The sequence below is a fragment of the Juglans microcarpa x Juglans regia genome, chromosome 2D (assembly GCF_004785595.1).
Source record: "Juglans microcarpa x Juglans regia isolate MS1-56 chromosome 2D, Jm3101_v1.0, whole genome shotgun sequence".
Lineage (NCBI taxonomy): Eukaryota > Viridiplantae > Streptophyta > Magnoliopsida > Fagales > Juglandaceae > Juglans > Juglans microcarpa x Juglans regia.
Genome location: NC_054596.1, coordinates 17,155,057 through 17,177,107, shown reverse-complemented (window position 1 = coordinate 17,177,107; position 22,051 = coordinate 17,155,057). Strand labels below are relative to the sequence as shown.

At 38.9% G+C, this 22,051-nt stretch overlaps 3 protein-coding genes across 8 annotated transcripts; 1 reads left to right on the top strand and 2 right to left on the bottom strand.

Annotated features, from left to right (window-relative positions):
• Nucleotides 1-1,293: 1,293 nt before the first annotated feature.
• Nucleotides 1,294-11,223, bottom strand: LOC121248634. The gene is made up of 3 exons (XM_041147158.1): nucleotides 10,718-11,223; nucleotides 9,184-10,226; nucleotides 1,294-1,693 (listed from the first exon to the last, which is right to left on the bottom strand). Exons 1-3 carry the CDS (start codon nucleotides 11,036-11,038, stop codon nucleotides 1,489-1,491), a joined length of 1,569 nt encoding a protein of 522 aa, XP_041003092.1. The 5' UTR covers nucleotides 11,039-11,223; the 3' UTR covers nucleotides 1,294-1,488.
• Nucleotides 11,224-11,732: 509 nt separating this feature from the next.
• Nucleotides 11,733-15,194, top strand: LOC121248633. Of its 2 annotated transcripts, XM_041147157.1 has the most exons (4): nucleotides 11,733-12,127; nucleotides 13,029-13,084; nucleotides 13,286-13,309; nucleotides 14,540-15,194. In XM_041147157.1, the coding sequence occupies exons 1-4, from the start codon at nucleotides 12,087-12,089 to the stop codon at nucleotides 14,884-14,886; spliced, it is 468 nt and encodes a 155-aa protein (XP_041003091.1). In that variant the 5' UTR covers nucleotides 11,733-12,086; the 3' UTR covers nucleotides 14,887-15,194. The 2 variants fall into 2 exon arrangements, with proteins under 2 accessions (XP_041003091.1, XP_041003090.1); XM_041147156.1 differs by lacking the exon at nucleotides 13,029-13,084 and having other exon boundaries at nucleotides 11,735-12,127.
• On the bottom strand, nucleotides 15,108-21,198 carry LOC121248632 (condensin complex subunit 2). 5 transcript variants are annotated; one of them, XM_041147154.1, is made up of 13 exons: nucleotides 20,795-21,198; nucleotides 20,454-20,555; nucleotides 19,753-19,870; nucleotides 19,248-19,327; nucleotides 19,115-19,175; nucleotides 18,831-19,031; nucleotides 18,454-18,737; nucleotides 18,186-18,327; nucleotides 17,831-18,081; nucleotides 17,707-17,737; nucleotides 17,434-17,573; nucleotides 17,081-17,191; nucleotides 15,108-15,951 (listed from the first exon to the last, which is right to left on the bottom strand). In XM_041147154.1, exons 1-13 carry the CDS (start codon nucleotides 21,062-21,064, stop codon nucleotides 15,754-15,756), a joined length of 1,989 nt encoding a protein of 662 aa, XP_041003088.1. In that variant the 5' UTR covers nucleotides 21,065-21,198; the 3' UTR covers nucleotides 15,108-15,753. The 5 variants fall into 5 exon arrangements, with proteins under 5 accessions (XP_041003088.1, XP_041003089.1, XP_041003083.1 ...); XM_041147155.1 differs by having other exon boundaries at nucleotides 19,248-19,321; XM_041147149.1 differs by having other exon boundaries at nucleotides 17,831-18,087; nucleotides 20,795-21,195.
• Nucleotides 21,199-22,051: the final 853 nt, after the last annotated feature.

The window sequence follows — 22,051 nt, the reverse complement described above, 5'->3', positions numbered from 1 at the left end:
TTTTGTGCATAGGGCAATTTACCATAGTGCTTCACCAGCTTCCTTTCAAACTTCATAGATTTGGCTCCCTCTCTATACACCTTCTATTTGCATTTTTGCCTCTTGGAATGAGAGGGATACATTTCCCTTGACATGGCACTCAAATTGCTAGGGTATTTAATAGAGATTGGCTAATAAGGCAAATGGAAATCAAGCAAATGCCGCCCTCACTAGTACTATCTAAGTACCATACGTTGCGGCACTAGTACCTTAGCAATGTATGCTACACTATCTCAATAAATATAGAAAAATTATTCGTACAATTTTAGAATATACAAATCTCACACATTTCTTCTAAAAAAGTGGGTAAAATTTGAGACCTATATGAAAAAACTTATTTTTTAACAGTAGACTCCACTATTTTTTAAAAAAGTGCATAGAACTTGTACATCCTAGTATTAATATATCTAGCTCATCCGTGTAACTTAATATAAGCTCTTCTTGCTGCTATGTTTCTTGTTCCTTTTCCCTTATCACATATCCTGTTGGATCAGCCATTTTGGATCGATGCGGTGGCAATATGGCAAGGAAAAATGCTTAATATTTGTGACCTTAAATAGACCACTGATAATGAAACGACTCATGTTTTGTTTGGAAAAATTCAACATCCTTTGTGGTTCACGAGATTTTGCTTCAAGATACTGTTATCGGATATCTTTTCTTTTTCTGTTGCCACTGCCAAATCTTCTGGCAAAGCTAAAGGTTTGAGTTCAGAGGTAGCATTTGTTCCTGCTAGTGCTCATTGATTGCAATACGTTTATCTTCTCTATCCAACTTCAAAATGAATCTTCGCTGTGCATTTTCATGGAAAGTGCGCCAAAGAAATTTATGTAATTTTATTGTGTTGTGTTGGTACAAGGTACGTAGTAAATACTTGTTATATCTGCTATCTTACTATGTTTGAAGCAAATGATTTGCCAACGCAGGCTTACATGCTAGGCTCCATTTCACGAAGTACATTAACAGATCAGAATGAATATGAGAATAGAACTAACTCAATATTTGATGAAGTGGATCTTCTTTCTTAGTGAACTTCCCAAATACCCACGTTTAAATAGAAGAATAAGAAGCCAGTTTCGCCTACTTTGAGAATGTTCAGATTTGGTTTCAAAGCACTGGTGCACGTAGCAAGGGCTATGGAGGTAAGTACTAGATCTGTCTCCTGGATTACTTACCATCACTGTCAAACAAAACCTACAAAGTCTGCTGATAAAACATAGTCCATCGGTTCCTAAGCACACATCTTGAGAAAAAGGCGGTAAGTGAACTTATCCTCATACTCATGAATCTGGCAAATATGTGTTTTATGGCCACACAAGGAACATCAAATCCGTTTGCAGAAAATAATTCAGGGGAAAAAAAGGAGGAAAATGAAGCTTTATGACCATGAAAAAACCAAGGATACAGATATGGGAACGGCATGCAAAGAAAGTATATTAGGCGGGTCTCTCACTTACCATTAGAAAATGAATTGCTTCCATCTCGCTTCTGGGGAATTGAGAGATTGCTCTCAAGCATAAACGAGAGATCCTTCATTTGTGACATTATTGACTCCACGTCACTGGAGTTTGACCAGGTTCTTGCACTGGAGACATCGTCACCTTTTGTAACATCTTCATCATCACCTCCAACTTTTGAACTTGTCTCGGCCATCCTGAAACATGCAACATAATATGTAAGATTCATTAATTGGTTCTACTGATTGTTGTACAACACCAAGATGCTAAATTAAAGAATTGGCCCAGAATTATTTTCAAGTAGGAATATAAAGTGATTTATACATTTAAAGGTCACACGGCACCAAAATGCTAACTTAAAGAATTGGCCCAAAATCATTTTCAAGCATGAACTTAGTAATTTTATACATTTAAAGTCACACGACACCAAAATACTAATTTAAAGGCTACATTTATATTTACAGGGGTCCAAAACTGATGAAGTGCATGGATCATGCCACTGAAAAAAAATAAGCGGCAATCCAATACCAAGAAGGGAAGCCAGTCAAGATTGAATAACCTTAAGCATGCAAGATGTACTTCTTACCTATAAAAAATAAATGGTACAAATGTAAAGCATATATATAGCTGCCAAACCCCGCCAATTCCACCTCATCCCCCTCTCCGGACAAACATAATTTTTTTTTTTTTGATAAGTAAGAAAGATATATTACTCAAAGAATAAGCCTAGCCCAGTATGTACAAGAGAGAACCCTACTAAGAGGGCACCAAAGAGACAAGAAAATCATGTAGGGCCATGCCATTGAAATCAACAACAATAGCACAAATACAAAGAATGCTATAAAAAGATGCTAACAGTTCCTCTAGCGATCTCTTCTTGTCTTCAAACATCCGCGCATTACGTTCCTGCCATAGACACCACATGATACACATTGGAATCATCTTCCAAACCCTTTTAATCTGATGTATACCACCAATGTTTGGCCAACTAGCCAGCACACCACCACTTTCTCTAGCATGACCCACGCCAACTCTACCCTACTAAGTACCTCGTACCATAAAGCCTGTGCAATTTCACAATGCAACAGAAGATGATCTACCGACTCACCCCCACCCCTGCACATACAACACCAATCTACTATAATAACCCTCCACTTCCTCAAATTATCAGTCGTGAGTATTTTACCCAACGACGCTGTCCACACGAAGAAAGCAGCTTTAGGGGGCGCCTTATTCCTCCAAAGCCTTCTCCACGGAAATGAGTAATGGGCTTTTGGGAAAGAGCTTTACAAAAAGAACGAACCGAGAATGCACCTTTTCCAACGGGTAGCCACCACAACCCATCTTCATGTTGATTGCTTGGCTTCACAGAATACAGAAGCCTATAAAAATCTGCCAAGCTGTCCATCTCCCAATCCTGTAATGCCCTGCTAAAGCTAATATTCCATTGAATTTGCCCACCCAACATGTCCATAACCTCCGCCACTGAAGCTTCTTTAACACCAGCAATTTGAAATAGAGGAGGAAAGCGATCTTGTAGAGCATTGTCGCCACACCATATGTCCTTCCATAATTTAATCCTAGAGCCGTCACCCAACTGAATACGGGTGTGTTGAAGAAAAACCTCCCAACCTCGTCTAATATGTTTCCACAAGCCCACTCCATAAGATCCTCTAACTTCTTTTGTGCTCTAACCCCCCCATAAATTTTCCATACTTGTACCTAATCACCTCTCTTGACAATGCATCCGGTTCTTTACTATATCTCCACAACCATTTACCGAGTAACGCTCTATTGAAGGTCCTCACATTTCTAATACCCAAACCACCGTGAGATATAGGGTGACATACTGTTTCCCACTTAACCAGGTGGAATTTGAACTCCTCCCCCAAACCTCCCCACAAAAAATTGCGTTGGAGTGTCTCAATTATGTGCGCCACATTTGCAGGTATAGGAAAAAGTGAAAGGAAATAAGTTGGTAAATTTGAGAGTGTACTCTTTTTCAGTGTGAGCCTACCACCTTTCGACAAATACATTTTCTTCTAACTTGCTAATCTCTTCTCGATCTTCTCGATCACTGACTCCCATAAAGAGGGTATCCGTGCTCTTGCCCCCAACGGAAGCCCCAAATACGTCAACGGGAGAGACGCTACCTTACACCCAACGTACTCGCCAGTTGTCGTACATTTGGAACCACACCAATTGGCACCAATTCGGATTTATCAAAATTCACTTTTAACTAGAAACTGCTTCGAAACACAACACCACCGCCTTCAACGTACTCACCTAACTTAGATCTGGCTCACAAAATACTAGAGTATCATCTGCAAACAATAAATGAGATATGTTAATGATCCCCCTCTCCGGGGTTCCCACCGAAAAGCCCTCCATAAAGCCATGATTCGTCAAGGCCGAGATCATCCTGTCTAATCCTTCCATCACAACAACAAATAACAAAGGCGACAGTGGGTCGCCTTGTCTCAGACCTCACGTACTATGAAAAACACCTGCTGGACTGCCATTTATTAATACAGAGAATTTCGCCGTTGATATACACCAACGAATCCATGATTTCCACCTCTCTCCAAACCCACATCTCCAGAGAAAATAGAGAAGAAAATCCCAATTGACATGATCGTACGCCTTCTCCATATCTAACTTGCAAATGATCCCTGTTGAGTTTGCCCTCGTTTTGCTATCTAAACATTCATTAGCAATAAGTGCCGCATCTAGGATTTGTCTACGTTTTACAAAAGCGTTTTGAGGCTTAGTAATAATCTTCCCCACCACCTCACTTAGCCGATTTGCTAAAACTTTGGAAATGATCTTGTAAACTCCACTAACCAGGCTAATGGGGCGGAATTCATTGACCTCATTTGCCCCCACCTTCTTTGGGATCAACGCGAGGAATGTGGTATTTAGGCTTTTCTCAAATTTACCAACTACAAAAAGTTCTTGAAACACCTTCATAATATATTCCTTAGTAACGTCCCAATAGTCTTGGAAGAAACCCATAGAGAACCCATCCGGCCCTGAAGCTTTATCCTTAGCCATTCTCCTCACTACTTCAACGACCTCCTCTTCCTCGAAAGCCCTTTCTAATCGAGACACATCATTTAGACCAATGGAATCAAATGCCAGGCCATCAAGAGACGGCTGCCAACTGACGGGTTCAGTTAGGAGTTGCTCATAGAAGCCAACTACATGGTCACGAATAACATGTTCTTCTCTGCACTCCACACCTTCAATTCTCAACATCTCAATGTTGTTTCTCCTGTGGGAATTTGCTACACGATGGAAAAATTTCGTGCTTCGGTCTCCTTCTCTGAGCCACAATGCTCGACTTTTGCCTCCAAGAAGTCTCTTCAGATAGGATAATTCTCTCTAGCTCCACATCCAACAAAGTCTTCCGCGCTACTTCATCCGAAGTAAGGGATCTGGTTTCTTGGAGCCTCTCCCTCAACTTGCCTTTCTTGTTTTCCGCTATATCGCCAAAAAATTGCCTATTCCACAGCTTCAAATCTTTTTTCAACATTCTCAATTTACCAACCAAGATGAAACTAGGGGTACCTTGAAACTAATACGAGGACCACCACTGCCTTACTCTTTCAACAAAACCGTCAGATTTTAGCCTCATATTTTCAAATTTAAAGTACCTTTGCCCTCCTCGAAGACCACCACAATCAAGCAAAATAGGCCAGTGATCTGAACCAATATGAGGCATGCGCTTTTGCCAGACATCTGGAAAATGACTTTCCCAATCTGACGAAATTAAGAAAAGATCCAACCTAGACCAACTTTGGTTATTAGCCCATGTGACGGGGCCCCCGGCAAGAGGCAAATCTACCAAATTCAAATCAGAGATGCATGCTGAGAAATCTACCATAGCTGGTCGTCCTCTTCTATTTCCGGATGACTCGCTCGAGAATCTAGTAACATTAAAATCTCCCCCTATACACAATGGGAGGTTCCACCAGTTGTGAACTCCGGCTAATTCTTTCCACAATAATACTCTATTACTGTCTATATTTGGGCCGTAGACACCTGCAAATGCCCATAAGAAGTTATCTGCCACACTCTTAAAAGAGCACGCTACTGCATACCTTCCTATGAATTCCTCCACTTTCTCCACCACTCTTCTATCCCACATTACCACTATACCTCCTGACGCCCCATTGGAAGCCAAGTAAACCCAATCCACGTGTGCACAACTCCATAAGCTTCTCACAAGTCTCCTATTGATTAGCTTCAACCTGGTCTCTTGTAGACAAACAATATCCACCTTCCACTCTCGAAGCAAATATCTTATCTGAAGACGTTTGTTAGCCCCATTGAGCCCGCGGGCATTCCACGATACAATTTTGGGTTTCATGGAGACACGGTCAGCCCCTTCCCTTTCGACTTGCCCCTACTAGAGCTACCCTCAATGTTCAACGACCACATCAACCTCTTGAGTTCCCGCTGTTTTTTTTTTTACCCAAGTTTCCTATGTTGTTGGTGCCCCACCTCAATAGCCGTGAGCAAGGCCATGAACTGATCTTCGTATCCTTCGTATTCCAATCCCACAACTTTCTGAATTTCAGTAACCTTCCTAAAAACCCAATCTGAAACTCCAGTGTGCGTGGGGGACATAAAATTTAGCGGGACTGGTTCACCCTCCCTGTTGTCCATTGAGGTATCTCGAGTCTCCTCCACCGCCGTAGCATCCCCCATGTCTACTATGGCATGAACATTTTCTTCATCAGAAGACACCCCGTCCTTTTCAAATAGTGACCCTTCTGTTTCACAGTCAGTAAAAGCCCCGTTCTTTTCGGTGTCCTCAGAAATATTCGTAAAGGGGTTCGTCGGAGACAAGGACACCTCCTTTCCTTTCATCGGCAATGTCTGACCCCCAAATGCCGGCGACAACCCTCCCTTTCCTGTCGCAGCGCAAGTCGCAGAACAACCCACTTCCTGCCTATTATCCCACACCTACAAACCATCGTCGGAGATAGCTACTGTCTTCATCGGCGATCTCTGGGTGTCGGCCGACATCCCCCCTGCGACGGCGAGTTGCGCGGCATGAGCTGCGCACCAGACGCACCCGCAGGCAAAGCCCTCGGGCTGTCTTCGCGAGACTTCGGGTCCCTGGGCCGCGACCCATCCGTAATCTTTAACCCATTGGGCTGAGACCCATTTTGGCCCAACACTTTCAACCCAGATACACGTCTCCACCTTCGTTTACCTGATTTGGGCTGGAGGGGTTGCTTTGGCTCTTCAACAAGGCCCGGCCCCTGCGGCTTCTTCCCCTTACAAATAATTCCATCCATGTTTCGCCCGACCACCCTTCGTACATCCTCCAACTCTATCTGCAAGTTCCTCATTTGGCCCTGCAGGTCTTCAACCACCCAACGTAGTACCGGCACCTCATCTCTGCCATAATCAGGCCTTCGTATACCGTTCGGGACTTGAGGCACACGACTATCAGTGGTCCAACCACCACCACCTTCTCCATTCTCCTCAAGCCATGGTCTCGAACGGAGCAGAGCCACCTTATATGAGTGCATCGTCTCCACCTGAGGTCTCCGATAGACTCCACCGTAATGACCACCCCTCGAACTCCCCTCCTACACACATTCCCCCAAAGCTTCCTTCACTCTTTTCCAACCTCTCCCCTCCTTACCTTCCGGAATGAGGATGAAGCTTCTCCTCCCCCCCTCCCTGTATTCAGCCACCACTAAATAACATCCCCTGTTGTTATAGCACTTCTGTGCTAAATAACTACAGTAACCCTCTCTAATGGTGCTATAGAAATCCTACTCCGTCCCACTTGAACATACATCCAACGACTTAACAAGCCACTGAGCTGTGTTCCTCTCAACCAGAAGTTCATGCTTCCTCTTCCACCCCCTCTCTGTAATGCAAACACCACCACCTTCCGTGACTAACGTGAATAATTTGGACTCAATCACCACTTCTCTCATGAAACCCATCACGAATTCACCATAACATCAACAGGCAACACAAAAGTTTCACATGTGTACGGAGAGAAAAAATCTAAACTTTTAACTTTTCCAAATCATTTATTATTTGAGGATCAAACAAACATAATTTTTCCATGTAATAAGTCGATTAATCAATAAATTAGACCCTAATAAATCAAATAAACGCAATTAGGGAATGAACTAAAGATATTATAGACCTTTAATTTAAATTGATTGGTTTCTATGAAGTAATTATCTAAGAGATAATTATTACTCAGCAAATTTCTTTAGCATCAACTAGTCGTCCCAAAACTCATACTTGTGCTCATGCACGAGTGTGAATCTCAACCAGGTTCTAGAATAATTTTTAATATCTTTTGCACCTTGAAGCCATAGAAGACAACTAATACTCTAGCCACCAAAGCCTCTTGTTTGCTGAAATAGCTGGCAAATCTAAGAACTCGACCCCACAATCACAACCCTCACAAATATATAATTCATATGCACAAAATGTACCTTGGTCACCACCACTCTCATAAAACATATGATTCACCCTTAACTAACTCCACATAGTCCAGGGACGAAGCCAGGATTATAATTTGGAGGGGTCGGATACTTTTAGGTCTGGAATAAATAGTTAGATTGAAATTGTTTTAAGAATACTTCTAATTAAGTGGTAAAAAACATGTAAACAATACGAAAGAAACAAATAAATTTCAAATTTGCATTTTTCCATAAATACTGGTAATTTTACATCTAAGATTTTCATATATTGCAATCAAAAAGTGAGATTGAACTATGGAAACGACTATATAGGAATTATATAAAAGAGTAATATCGTAATATATGTAAACCATAAACTAAGTTTTGTATTTCACTGAATAATGTATAGCAGTAACATATATTTAAAAAAAATTTAATTAGCGCAATTACAGACCGCGTAGTTAGCTATACAATGACCGTGAGGGTTTTTGTTAAATATGCTTTACCCAAATAATTACAAGCTTTAAAAGAGAAATAATCTAATATGAATATTATATTTTAGTTTAATTTTTAAAATAAAACAGGAAAAAAATATAATTATCATAAATTTTACAGAAAAAGAAAAAAATGCCAGAGCCTCATAGCCCCCAGCCCCCCTTGCCTTGTCACTGACAATGTCAGATGGTGACAGTTGTCCCTTCATTAGATCAGCTTTTTCTTTCCACAACCACATTGCCACTCAAACACCACATTTATAAAATGTCTTTCCATCGTGAAATGACAGCCTAGAATCCAACCCACAACAAATGTAGGCAAGTAAAATGCCTTCAACACCTAAATTTGCTCCTAACACCCGCAAAAGGTAAACATATGTTACCGGAAACAAAAGTTATAACAGAAGCCCATGGTGAAAGGGGCATCCAAAGATAGATAAATCTCCAAACTTGTAATCAATTGTTTCTCTTTAACTTATTTAGCAAAGTGTGGAAGCATACTAACTTCGTCTTCATCACTTTTCACATGTATTATAACGTTTTACTTTCGCTCAATCACTCAAGTTGTAAATAAGCTAATGAATATTTATTAAAGTACAGTAAATGAATAAAATGGTAACACCTATTATGAGTTATATGACCCGAAAACTAACTCCTTGGGCATCTAGCAGAATGCTTCAAAACTCAAGTGATAGAATCAAGTGATTGCTTTCAATTCTGTTAAATGGAAATTGGCATTATACAAACCTGTCTGAACTAGAAGCCTCTGATTGACTAGTGTTTACTTTTGGAGCTCCATTTGGATTGCTAGATGCTCCGGAGAATAAACCCGGTTGCAAAAAGCCACCAAAATCTAATTCTTGCGAGTTGTTTGCTGAGACAAACAATTTTATTTCTGAAGTTTGTTCTACAGAAGGTGCTGCATGACTAACAGTTTGATCCCAAGAACTAGTAGAAGGATTGTGTGCACTAGTAGAGCTTGCAAAATCATTCCATGAATCAAATGAATCATCATCTTCATCGATTATCTTATTATCAGGTGCCTTGTCACTGTTGGTATGCCATTGATCAGCTTGTAGCCAATCAACACTGGTGGAAGACGAATCATTCACATTCTCCTCTAATCTGCTATCCTTAGTGTTTGCAGTTATTTCAGCCTGCTCTGTCCGTGCAGTTACTACGGCATTGGAATTACTCCATAGATCATCTTGAAACCAGCCACTCTCTAGGGATGCTGATGAAACAGTATTGTCTTTTGCCTTTCCATCAATAGAATCTTTTCCAGGTCCAAAAAATGAGTCCAAATGAGCAGAAATATCACCCGCAGAACCCACAAAAGGGTCCAGTGATTTGGTCTCTTCATGAGTTGTCCCTGAATCAGCAGACTGGAAGTTTGCCTCCCAACCAGAAACAGAGTCGCCACCCACATCTTCAGTAGACCACGTAGCTGTCTCAGGCGGCTGAACATTCTCAAACAAACTAAGATTTTCACGAACTTGGAACTCCTTGCTCTCTGTCCTTCCAATTTGTTTGTTCCAGGCTAGCTGCTCTTCGGATGCACTTGGTGCGGCATGTCTCTCACCATCAGTAAAAAAGCTGTCAATATCGACGCCAGCCAAATTCAAGGACCTTTGAATGGATGTCTCACTCGAGGCAGCAGTCCAAACTTTCTCAGATTCAACAGACAATTTTATTTCTAAATTCAACAAATCTGACAAGGGAAACTCATCTTTTTGTGCACTCTGTCCTCTGTTTGATTCATTTGCTCCAACAGATGGTACAACCATCTCCTGAAAATAGAATGCAGCAATTTCACAGAATATACTTCATGCAAAGAATCCCGCGATGTTCATTTTTAACGTACGTACATAAATACATACATGCATTCCGGGTTGTGAACTAGTTCATGCACTGAAAAATAAGAATTGCATTCACATTCTTTATCCTAGCTGCATTTCTACGTACTAAAAGTAGCTCTATCATAATTTAAAAAAATAAAAATAAAAATAACCAAGAAACAGATGAGCCAGTTATTAGTTGGAAACCCAAACATAAAACATGCAAAATTCAAAGCTGTAACTTTTTATTACTTATGTTACTGTACGTTCTCGGATTCGGAAACCAAACACCAATTGACGGCATAATTTCATTGACTTTCTCAAAGTTCAGTTCCCTACCCTTCCTCAAATTCCAAAAGCAGTACTTTTTCTCATCCTCCGTTCATAATTTGTCAGCAACCAAGCTGAAACAACCGTAGCCAACCGAAATTTACCATACGTACCGTTCCTTGAAGGTCCAAGGACTCGAGCAACCAGCGGCATCCAAACGTGTCTCGAAAGTTGAGGGGTTCAGGAGTGGGGTCCCTGCTCTGGTATCGGCCACAGAAGACACAGATCAGGGATTGTATCCCTCGGAGGAGTCTGGCTTCGCAGTGCTTGCAGCGGAGGTAAGCCGGCGAGGGATCGAGTTGGGATAAGGTTTGTTGCAGAGAAGGGAGGCTTGGGAGCGAAGGATCGTCCGGGTCGTAGGAAGAGAGATTCGCTTCATTACGGAGAGAGATCTGGACCTTCCTGATCAGATCGTATGGGATTTCGAACGCCATTATTAGGTTTTGGAAGCTGTCTCCCCCACCTCTCTATCTCTCTGTATGTGTAGTGTGTATGGAGAGAGCAATCGTTCAGTTGGGCACAGAGTGACCAGGTTTCTCTGCGTTTGAGGCCATTGAAAGAACCAAAACGGTATCGTTTATCGCACTATTGACTATTGAGCATGAGTTTTTCGCTAAGTAAACCGAAGGCTGTTTGATTATTATAATTTTTTAAAATTTTTATAAAAAATATAATAAATAATTAAATAATATTACTTATTATCTTAATTCACATCATCTTTTCATCATTTTATAATATGATATTAAAAATAATTAAAAAATATTTATTATATTTAATTTGTGAATCGATTATCTAATATCACATCATCTGATGATAAATAAATTAGATGATAAATAAATTTTTTTTTAAATAATTTAATTTTTCAAATTTTAAAATTAAAATTATATTAAAAATTATATTATAATAATATTTTATTTAATATTCAACGAAACATCTCGTCTAAATTTTACAAATTGTTTATATTAAATTTGAGAAATATTATAATAGAGATTTTATTAATATAATTTTATAAAAAATATTAAATCTATTTTATAGTAAAATTAATTGTATAATTTATGTTTTATCTCAATTTATATTAATTTATAAAATTATAAAGCATTCAATTATAAGATCAAGATGCCAGTCGTTCAAAGTGGAAATTACAGAGGGATCAGACCGAATAACCGCTGCGACGGGAGCTCAAAGTTGGAACACGAAAATAAAGCTCATAATAGTATTCATTAAAGAAAAGAAAGACGGAGAAAAAAGAAGAAAAAAAACATCGACAATCAAACGGGAAAGAGAAGAGGACAAGGAGGAAGGGGAAGAGCAGTTGATCTACGCTGGTGCAATGAATAATCCGATGGTATTAAAGGTGGGATTGGTGGTGGTGGGGCTGTGCATTGGGGGTTACATACTTGGGCCACCCCTCTACTGGCACTTCATGGAGGGCTTGGCCGCTGTCAGCCACTCCTCCTCCTCTTATTCCTGTCCTCCCTGCCAATGCGACTGTTCCTCTCAGCCACTACTCTCCATTCCCCAAGGTTCGTATGAATGATCTTTTCCCTTCTACACTGTCTATTTCCTTCTTAGATCTCTTTTCTTTTCTTGTTTGATCCGCTAAAAAAAAAAAAAAAATCGTGTAGATCTCGCGCATAAAAGAAAAAATATGATTTCCCACAATGCTTCGATTAATGATTTTTCTCTTTTTTATTTTCTGTTGAGATTCTTGATGGGAAATTGTTAATGTGTTGTTGGAAGCATAGTTGAAATATTGATGTTCGTTAATGGCCTTGGGGATTGAGCTAGGTTTCGTAGCTTCTTTCTTTCTTTCTTTTTTATTACTTTTGACACTAGTCTTCCGGGGTGTGCAATTGGCTCCAGATCTACGTTGAACCGGTTTGATATCTCATACTAGTGTCTGATCTGAACATTGTAATATTCAGCACTCACTCAGTGTTATAAGCCCTAGGTTTCAACTATTCGGTAATTATCTTTTTGATTGTTGAAAAGCGCGATTTTTGTGCCTATGAGAAGGAATACTTCAACAACACTGATCTAAAAAATGCCACGCCAACAATGACCTGAAATTTCTGATATAAACCGAGAGAGTTAGGAGAACTTACTAAAAGCTTTAATCCGAAAGTGTGGTTGGTGAGGTTTTCTACTGGGGTAGTGACTAGTGACTCTTTCTTTGCTAATGCTAGAATAAATTGAAATTGATTTCCCTTCCTACTATCATACTCAGGATCCCAATCCAAAACATTTCGACTATGCTTTGACAAATCCTCATCCCAGTCCATTTTCCTTGCAGCCAATCTCCATTAAGACCACTGTATGCATGTAATGTGTAAGATGTGCAACACGTAGTTCCATCTTTGAAAAGGCAAAATATTCCCTATATACAAAGAACTAGGATTGAATTTTATTGGTCATTGCTTTCAGCTCATCTTTGGATATGAGGGAATTGAGCAACCCCTCAGTTGGGCCACGTATCCTAGGTTTGAACAAAACTGCTGTCCAATGGCCCGTTGTGAATAATACACGCCCAGGTTTCTAACTTCCAGAACACCTGGTCTGTCTGCAAATTGTCAATCACTTGCTTTGTGGATTATATGATGCTCAATATTTTGCTCCCACCTGCTATAATTCTTATAATGAAGCATGTACTTATTTCAGTTTCTTTGTCTGTACTTATGCAGGATTGAGCAATACTTCCTTTGCAGGTTAGTTTCTGTTCATGAATCAGCTGTTTAGGATGTAGTTGATTTGGTGTATGAAACCGAATAACAGAATTTTTTTCTTAATATTGTTCCCATAAGCATTTGCATGGAAGTAGGGATGCAGAATATGTCATTATTCCTTGCAGTTAGATATCATGCAGTTTTCTTTTTGTGATGGATCACAATCTGGCTTGTACATTCTGATCTTGTTTAGTTTAGCTTGTGCTCTTTTAACATTTCCTTCAAAATTACGGCTTCAAACACAGAAGGAGGTATTTATTAAGGATCTGTTTTAATTAAGATTTTTTCTCGATATCTTATCAAAAAAGATTTTTGTTCAATATCACCAGCATGCATGTGCTTTAACACACTGTTTTGAAAACTGAAATACAAATTATCCCCCTGTTACTCACCAAGAAAAAGTGAGGGATGCATCATGTTTTGGTTTTTGACTGGTTATTGACATAATTTCAACCGGGGTTAACAATCCATCTCAACTATTCACTTCGACACTTCACGTGTAATTTGTATTTGTATCAGGCGACACAGAAATTAATTATTTTCATTTCTTTTTAATCCAGTTCTTGTGAATACCTTTTGTACTTCCATATGATTTTGTGATAATTGTATCTAGTCAGTTATAGAAGATCATCTTCTCAAGGAAGTTTAATATATGAGAGTTTTTTTATTCAATCCGTTATGTATTTTTGGTAATGTGTAACCTTTTATTTCAAATTCTTGTTTTTCTTGTTTCCCTGGGTATTTTTTTGGATTTGGATGGATTAATGACTTGAAAAGTGGGTTCATGCGATATGCCAGATTTGTGAACTGTGTTGCAAATGTACTCTTACACACTTTGCAGTTTTGATTCTATCTTTATGTGGAAACTTAGGGCTTTCCCACATGTGGGAGACACACATCATGTAGACAACAAAATACATATATGGAATACTTTGGCATTGATAATTTGATATTCGTGAGAATATTTGTTTCTCACTTGGCTTGCACCAGCATCCATACTGGAATGCACTTTACCTTATGGCTTACATGTCTTGTCTTCTGGTTAGCATGAAATACCATGTATTTTCTCTTACTTCATCATTCTCCCTCGATATTGATTTTGGAAAATCAACTAGTTGTTAGAGGATGATAACTGGAATTTGAATTTTATTGAATCTCATTTCTTTTGGTAATACTAGTTTTTCTTTGTTGGATGTGACATACATAATGCAGATTGTGTAAAGCATGACCCAGAGGTGAGTGAAGACACGGAAAAGAATTTTGCAGAGCTATTGACGGAGGAGCTGAAGCTGCAGGAAGCTGAGGCTTTGGAAAATCAGCAGCGTGCTGACATGGCTCTGCTCGAGGCAAAGAAGATTACATCCCAGTATCAAAAGGAAGCAGATAAGTGTAGTTCCGGCATGGAAACATGCGAGGAAGCGAGGGAGAAATCTGAATTAACATTAGTGGCCCAAAAGAAACTGACAGCTATGTGGGAGCTGAGAGCTCGTCAGAGAGGATGGAAAGAAGATATTGCCAACTCTCGTACCCAAAATCAGAGAAATGTCCAGACTGTGTAAAGACTGATCGTAACCTCATAAGGCACAATCTAAGGCAACTGTCATTCAAGGGGAGGTCTCGGCTGGTGGTGATGAATTTTCAACAGGCCTTGCCTCAAAGAGGCTCATGAATTTGTTCGTCATATCCTAAGCTATCTAAATCAGTGTATAATCATTAATAGCAAAGTATAGGAATCTCGTTGTTATGGACTCTGGAGTCCGCCTATCTGTGGATTTTTTTCCCACCTCAAATTTAGTCAATGTTCAACTTGTAAGACTCACAAAGTGGTAGATCAGTGGCTATTCTTATTTCCATGCAAAACAAGAAATCGCGATTAAATATGAACATAGGGGTACCATATTATTATCCCTTGCTATCTTTGTTTAAAATGCATATTCTGTCTGGATGTAGCTTAGCATCCACCAACATCATCATGCATGGTGAAATTATTGGCAAGCTGATCAGATTGATACCTTCTTTTCCACAAAAATGCCAGATATGGAAATTAGCACTCATGTTATAACATTGGTCATGTTGTTTACAGTCTGAAAGCAGTGATCAAAAACGAAATCTACCAATCTAGAAAAATTAAATATATGCGGACATGGGAAGACCAGTACATGGATCAGTGGATTATACACTGCCTACAATTTTCATACTAAAACACAAGAAAGAGTAGGCCAAATTTAGATGACCAGCTCTGTTTTCTTTTATCATCATCATGAGGAAGGCTTACGCTGAGATCATCCAAGTTGGTGGAACCACGAATCCCTCATCCCATGTTGATCAGGAGTATAGAAGTAAGGCTTACTACATATTTTCCACAACAGAGTACACAATAACTCGTGGGTTAAATAATGGCCTAGATAATCTCACTTGCACGTGTATCACTCACTAATAGGAAAGTGAATGCTGAGATCATCCAAACTGGTACGTCCATGAATGCTCAACCCATGCTCATTAGCTAAATGTAGTAGGCATATAAAACACAGATGTGGGGAGATCTCATTTATAGTTCCAGCAGCTCTGCAGTCATTAGGAAAACTGGCCAAGATTTGCCTGAATGACACCGCTTCTTCCTGATCCTTTCCAATGTAGAAATATGTAAATTCAGAATCTACTTTTGAAAATACAGATACAGATATTACATCTGATATAAACATCATGACAATGCTACATTGAAGAAACTCAAAAATGGTAGATTCAAAGCAACATGGGGAAACGTGCAAGGGAGATAACAAGTGTAATTTTTAAAATGGTGAATGCTATAAAATGAAAAGTGTAATTTACTATTTGAGTCAGCATAGAGTAAATTAGTTTCTAACAAGTAAAGATATTTTTGCTGACATGGTATAATAAAGTTGAATATAAGGTTGAGATTAAGGAAGATTTCAGATTAGATTAATATCTTTGCCTAACAGAATGAAGGTAGCAAGAATGCTTTTGGAATATTCTATAGGTAACTCTTCCTCATCAATAACAAAGTTTATTCGTGATTCATTACAGAGAGAAAAAATCACAAGACATTCTCTTTGGATAATAAGATAAGCTCAACATATGGAATTTTGCATCAGAAAAAAAAAAAACCATCTACTCTTGGCATTATTTCAAGAAGTAACTTAGGTAAACCTGTGGCAGCTCATACAATAGGATACCAAATGGACTACTTTCATATTCTCTTTCAAGCCCCTTTTGACCTTTCAAGCTTCATCTCTTAGTTATTTTTATTTTACTATAAGCTTCATTGTTCCAACTCAGTCTACAGATGCCTTCTATATTCTTCTGTTCCTTTTTCTTTTGGTTTCTTTTACACTAAAATTGCTGATAGCATATAGATCAAACAAGCACAAGTTTTGGTATAAAGTGTCTACTTCACCAACAAGGTATCTTGAAAGTGGATTTTAATCCATAGATTCGGTATCTATCTGGATTGATGCTCTGAAGATGTGATAAAAGATTGCATGACAGTTCAAGAAATACCCATTATTTTTTTTCTTAATTAGCAATACAAATCTAGTGTCAAGGTCATCAGGCATTATTAACTGCTAGGATGTCTTTGAGGGAAAAAAATGTAACTGCAGCATGGAATAACAAACAATATGCCAACCCTCTGTATGGCTATTTCAGTTTAGTGATAAATCCCAGATTAAGCTACTGTTGCCGGCAAGAATTCAGATGAGGATAACTGCAATTTGTAGAAAGTTATTTCCGTACCTGAGGAGATACTGCAGAAGATTCGTGTATATGGTCCCAAAGAGTTTCTTTCAATGCTTGGACATCAACTTGCTTAGAAGTTTTGTCATACTTTACTTCAATTTTATTGACCTGTATTGTTTACATAAAGGAACGAACTATGAGTACAAATTGCAAGTACTGTCTGTACATGCTTGCTCTATTTAACAAAGCAATCTGAAAATAATAGCGGATTTTTAAACCTAAAAACCAGGATGCAGAAATCAGAAAAGCCACCTATGATTCCAACCCACAGGAAGTCCAACCTCAAAAGTCCACAACTGGCATGCAAATACAAATAAAATTATGCTGGAGTGAAAAAGCAAGAAACCAACCTGGCGAGGTTGAGAAACAAGTGCACTGGAGTCCTCTACATCACTATGGTCACTTCCATTGTCATATTGCCCACCAAAAACACTCGCATCGTCCCAGGATGGCAGCGGCCCATAGTCATCCGATTGCTGCCTCAGTTCATCTGAAAATATAGGAAGGCCTAATGATGCTCACTACAATAGCTCATTTTAAACATAAAGTGCATATTTTAGCCTGAATAAGGGGAAATTCAGGAATCAAAAGATAAATTTATGAATAATGTTATAGAATTTTACCTGAGCATTTTCGTCTCCGCACCCGAAGGCACTGCAAACAAGTTAAGCATTCAACAATACTAAAAGAAAATAAAATTATGGCATTTCACAAGAACCATAATATAAATTTAACTGCAGTTATTACCTTTACATTAGGGAGGAGAAATAATTTAACAAGATCTTCTGGTTGATAATGACAATCTTCAGGAAGTTTTGTATTACAAGGTGCTCTATTTGCCGGCAACAGTAATGACTTGGGATTTTTTGGAGGAGCAAAGACATCTGATAAATCTTCATTCAACGCTTTTGTGAAATCAATATCAACTTCTGTTTGTTTCTTACTTCTTGGTCGCTTTGTTGTCACTGGTGACACATTTTTTGTAGCTGGATCATCCTCTGAACCTTCAAAATGTATTCCACATAGCAATAGCATTCAAAATTCTACCAAAATGAGTAAGCTGATTGATGATATAACCTGCTGGTAGTGCCCTGAACCCTACCTTTAGCTTTCCGATACTTCCAATGGTCAGGACCTGCCCAAGCATTTTGTTTGGTAAACCCCAGATTTGAGAACAGATAACCATCAATTTTCTCAACTCTGTCATCACTACCAGGTTCATGGAAAGAAAATGGTTCATTTTCCTACAAAAATTTAACAAGTTGTGATCAAACATCACCATCCTTGAATTCCTTGTAATAAAGAGAAAAATCAAAGAAAAGCATATATGACAGCCAAAACCAATTTGATGGGTAGTCTTTAGCTAACACCTCATGATAACTTGCGTAAGTTGAATCTGCACAAATGGGGTCATCAAGCACACTTGTTTGGTCATCATCATCAAAATTCCAGGTCCCACAGTTCTCAACTGCATCACCATCCAAATCAACCTCATTCTCATAAGCTGCACCAACTTTCTCTGCTGATTTTTGGCCAGAAGCATAAAACTCCGATGGTCTTCTATTATTTTCATCAAATTGATTGACTATATCTCTTAGAGTTGGAGAAATTTCATTCTTCAGCCGCATGTTCAGCACCATCTGTTCAACATAGTCTTTGCGAAGAACAGGAAATGACTGTTATTGCAACTAAATTTTCCTATTATTGATAAGACCAGAAACGACATATATTACCAAAACCAACACACCTTTGGCAAAAGAAAGATCAATTGTTTCTGATTTATCATGCTGATTTTCACATGTCATGCACTTCCTCGGTATTTCCAGTGAATCAAAGAGCATTCTGCATCCACCATATACCCCAAGGTTATTCATTAAAAGACCTTTGGCTCCTCCTTCATCAAATTGTGCAGATGTCTGATGATAAAGTGGATCCACTGCAAATGCAACTGAAAATACAAATGCAACTCCATCATAAACGCAACCTTGCAACTCATGCTAGTAACAGACACAGCACAAGATATGTGTTCACCATCAAACTTCTTTACGTTAAGAGCCTCAAAAGAGGATTCCAGTGTTGATAAAGGTGACAACTGCATTTCATAAGATCTGTAAGTATATATTTTCAATAATAAACCCATTCTCAAGATAAGACAATCATCCACCTTTCTCTCCATCTCCTTTTTGGAAGGACCTCCCTCTTGTCCACTGTCAGCGTTGGCATCCTCCAAAGTAGTATCTGACGCTACAATAAAGAATCAGAAAATTAATGGAACTTAAAGGGCGTGACTTCAAAAGTGAAATTTGGTGATGCAAATCAACAACATCAAAAATATAACCAGACACATCAAGTAATTATTCTTAACTTTCCATGACATGCATCAGAAAGCAAGACTTTTAGAAAATATGTCACTTTGCCATCTATAGGCCAATAATTTCTCTTAATTTCTTTTATAATTAATAATCAGGGTCAATATACCTAATTTGAATATTCCTTTACATTTCTTGCAACCCACGTGTGTCAATAACTAAAATGTTCGAAATTAAAATTTTCAATATTTTTAATTCCTAAACCCAACCTCACCCCTCACCCCTCCCCCCTTCAAAAAAGCACATGCACACACATAAAAGAAAATTACAAGGGCAACTTCTGATGGTAATAAACTCGACCTTGTTCATTTTCTTGACCTGCTCTGTTCATCCCACCAAGGACCTTATAAGCCTCTGAATGCACTGAATCCACTCTCAAAGAGTAAATCTTAACTCCAGCTTCAAGAGTGCAACTTGCCTACACAATGAAAATAAATTAACACTTGAGGTATATAACATGTGCCAGAGCGTGTCAGGAAAGTTATATCACCCACAGTTTTGGAACAAAAGTTACTCCATTTTTTAACTTTAAGGATTATGCATATATTTCTACAACCCAGCAAAAAATCGTGCACTAGATTCCCGGAGTAAAAAAAATGAAGGTAATATCTGTTGACCACTCAGAAAAATGGAGTGACGGTATTTGTACTCCCACCAGGCCAAAATAACCACCTTAAAACAATCCGACCCAAAGCATAATTCTGTGTGCGGAATTTAACCATCACTTGCAAATCAATTTGGACTGAAAACTTATAATTCTACCTACAAAAATTCCGACAAACCTAAAACAACCCCATCCTCTTGTAGGACACAACGCACGACAAAATTTGAAGGCACATCTTGGGCGCCCCACCGTCACTTGAATCGAGGACCAATTTTTATTCCAATATCTATCTTTACACCCGAATAATATTTTCTTGAGAACTATTTTACACAGAAATTGGTGGTTAGAGAGGCTGGAATTGCCAGTCTTATAATGAACATAAAGTACAATAGAGTACCTTTTGGAAATTCGTCTCCGCATCGTCTTCTTCCTCGACCTTTATAATCTCTGTTAAATGGTCTATCAAACTTAGCTCCCACGTGTTCTTTTGATTAATTTTCTGCACGCCCCAAACAGAAATTCAAAATCACCAAGAAATTAACAAAGGAAACACAAAAACATTTACGAAAGAAAAACTCAGCGAAACTCACATTCCTCCAATTATGATTAAATACTATCTGATTAACTTCCAGAAAAATTCTCTAGTTTTCTTCTTTCAGCGGTTACTTTACCCTAAAACTAAACAAGTCAAATTTAAACACCTATATAGTTTTAGAGAGAGAGAATGATTATACGGACATTTTCGCTGGCGAGTTTGATGCAATTGCGGAAGAGATCGAGGATCTGCTGCTTGCCGAGGCAAGGGTCGGGTTCAGGATCTCCGTCGCAAAGTCGGGGGGGTGCAATGGACTTGCGGCGGACCTTGGCAGCACGAGCAGCGCGGGCCTGGGCGCGCTCGAGCTGATCGTCGTTGGAGCCCAGGAAGAATGGGCTGGTCGGAGATTGGATCCGCGGGACCGCCGAGGAGACGAGCCTCTGCTTCGGGTTCGGGCTTAGGGTTTCGGCCATTGTTGGGGACAGTATGGAAGCGACCGTACCAGATACAGATAGCGAAGGTTTTGAAAGTGTTCGAATTTTTTTACCTCAGAGAGAGCGAACAAAAGGAAATGACATTTCCCTCCAAAATATAGTTTCAAATTTCGGAGGAGAAAGTTGTTACATGAGGTTGTAAGCGCATGCCGTTTGCTATATAATATTTGCAGTCCTTATAAAAAAATAATTAAATCTGAGATGAATATGGAAAAAATATTTTTAATAGTAGATCTTACTTTTTTAAAAAAAAATTATGCAAAATTTTACACACCTTAAGACTATATCCAGTATTACTCTAAAGAGAGCCTCTCCAAACCAGACGCAATGTTATTGTTGGATTTACACCCTCCAATAGGAGGGTGACACGTTTTAAGCATAGACAATTTACGGTAACAACGACACATCAAAACACCTCTCTTTCACTTAGTTCGGTCTCTCTCTCTCTCTCTTTCTCCACTCTCTCATTCAATAGCAGATCGAATCTCATGCCCTTGCTGCTTTCTCTGTCTCTCCTAAAGTTGAATTAAATCTAAGATTTCTCCCTATCGGTAAGTTGCCCTTCGAATAGATCTAAACCAATTCTCAAGTTCCCAGGCCAAGCACATCCATAGTCAGTAGGCATCAGAAGGCTCTGGCATCACAAATTGCAGAAGAAGCAGGATAGAAGAGCAAACTATACCATCATTCTCTCTCTCTCTCTCTCTCTCTCTCTCTCTCTCTCACATTGGACTAGAAAAATATGGAGTGAAGTTTTAGACTGTCTCGAACAAGTCTGAGAAAGTAACTGGTTGATTTCCCTAGATTCAATCCAATTTGAGATAGTGATTCTTTTTTGTCAATTCTCTTGTTTTCCCATCACAGCGCTGGTTGTATATTTGTTCAAATTGTAATAAACCCAAAAAAACGTAATAGAAAGTATGATAGAAAATTAGAGAAAATTCTGGAATTACTATCAAACGTAGG

Coding starts and splice junctions, on each gene's coding strand:
- LOC121248634 (XM_041147158.1), bottom strand. CDS start 11,038: ATGGCGTTCGAAATCCCATACGATCTGATCAGGAAGGTCCAGATCTCT. Junction 10,227..10,717: donor CCTTGGACCTTCAAGGAACG/GTACGTATGGTA, acceptor TTCTATTTTCAG/GAGATGGTTGTACCATCTGT. Junction 1,694..9,183: donor GAGGCTTCTAGTTCAGACAG/GTTTGTATAATG, acceptor TGCATGTTTCAG/GATGGCCGAGACAAGTTCAA.
- LOC121248633 (XM_041147156.1), top strand. CDS start 11,935: ATGAATAATCCGATGGTATTAAAGGTGGGATTGGTGGTGGTGGGGCTG. Junction 12,128..13,285: donor ACTACTCTCCATTCCCCAAG/GTTCGTATGAAT, acceptor GTACTTATGCAG/GATTGAGCAATACTTCCTTT. Junction 13,310..14,539: donor GAGCAATACTTCCTTTGCAG/GTTAGTTTCTGT, acceptor TACATAATGCAG/ATTGTGTAAAGCATGACCCA.
- LOC121248632 (XM_041147149.1), bottom strand. CDS start 21,064: ATGGCCGAAACCCTAAGCCCGAACCCGAAGCAGAGGCTCGTCTCCTCG. Junction 19,032..19,114: donor TAACGTAAAGAAGTTTGATG/GTGAACACATAT, acceptor TTGTATTTTCAG/TTGCATTTGCAGTGGATCCA. Junction 17,192..17,433: donor TTGTTTCTCAACCTCGCCAG/GTTGGTTTCTTG, acceptor TAAACAATACAG/GTCAATAAAATTGAAGTAAA.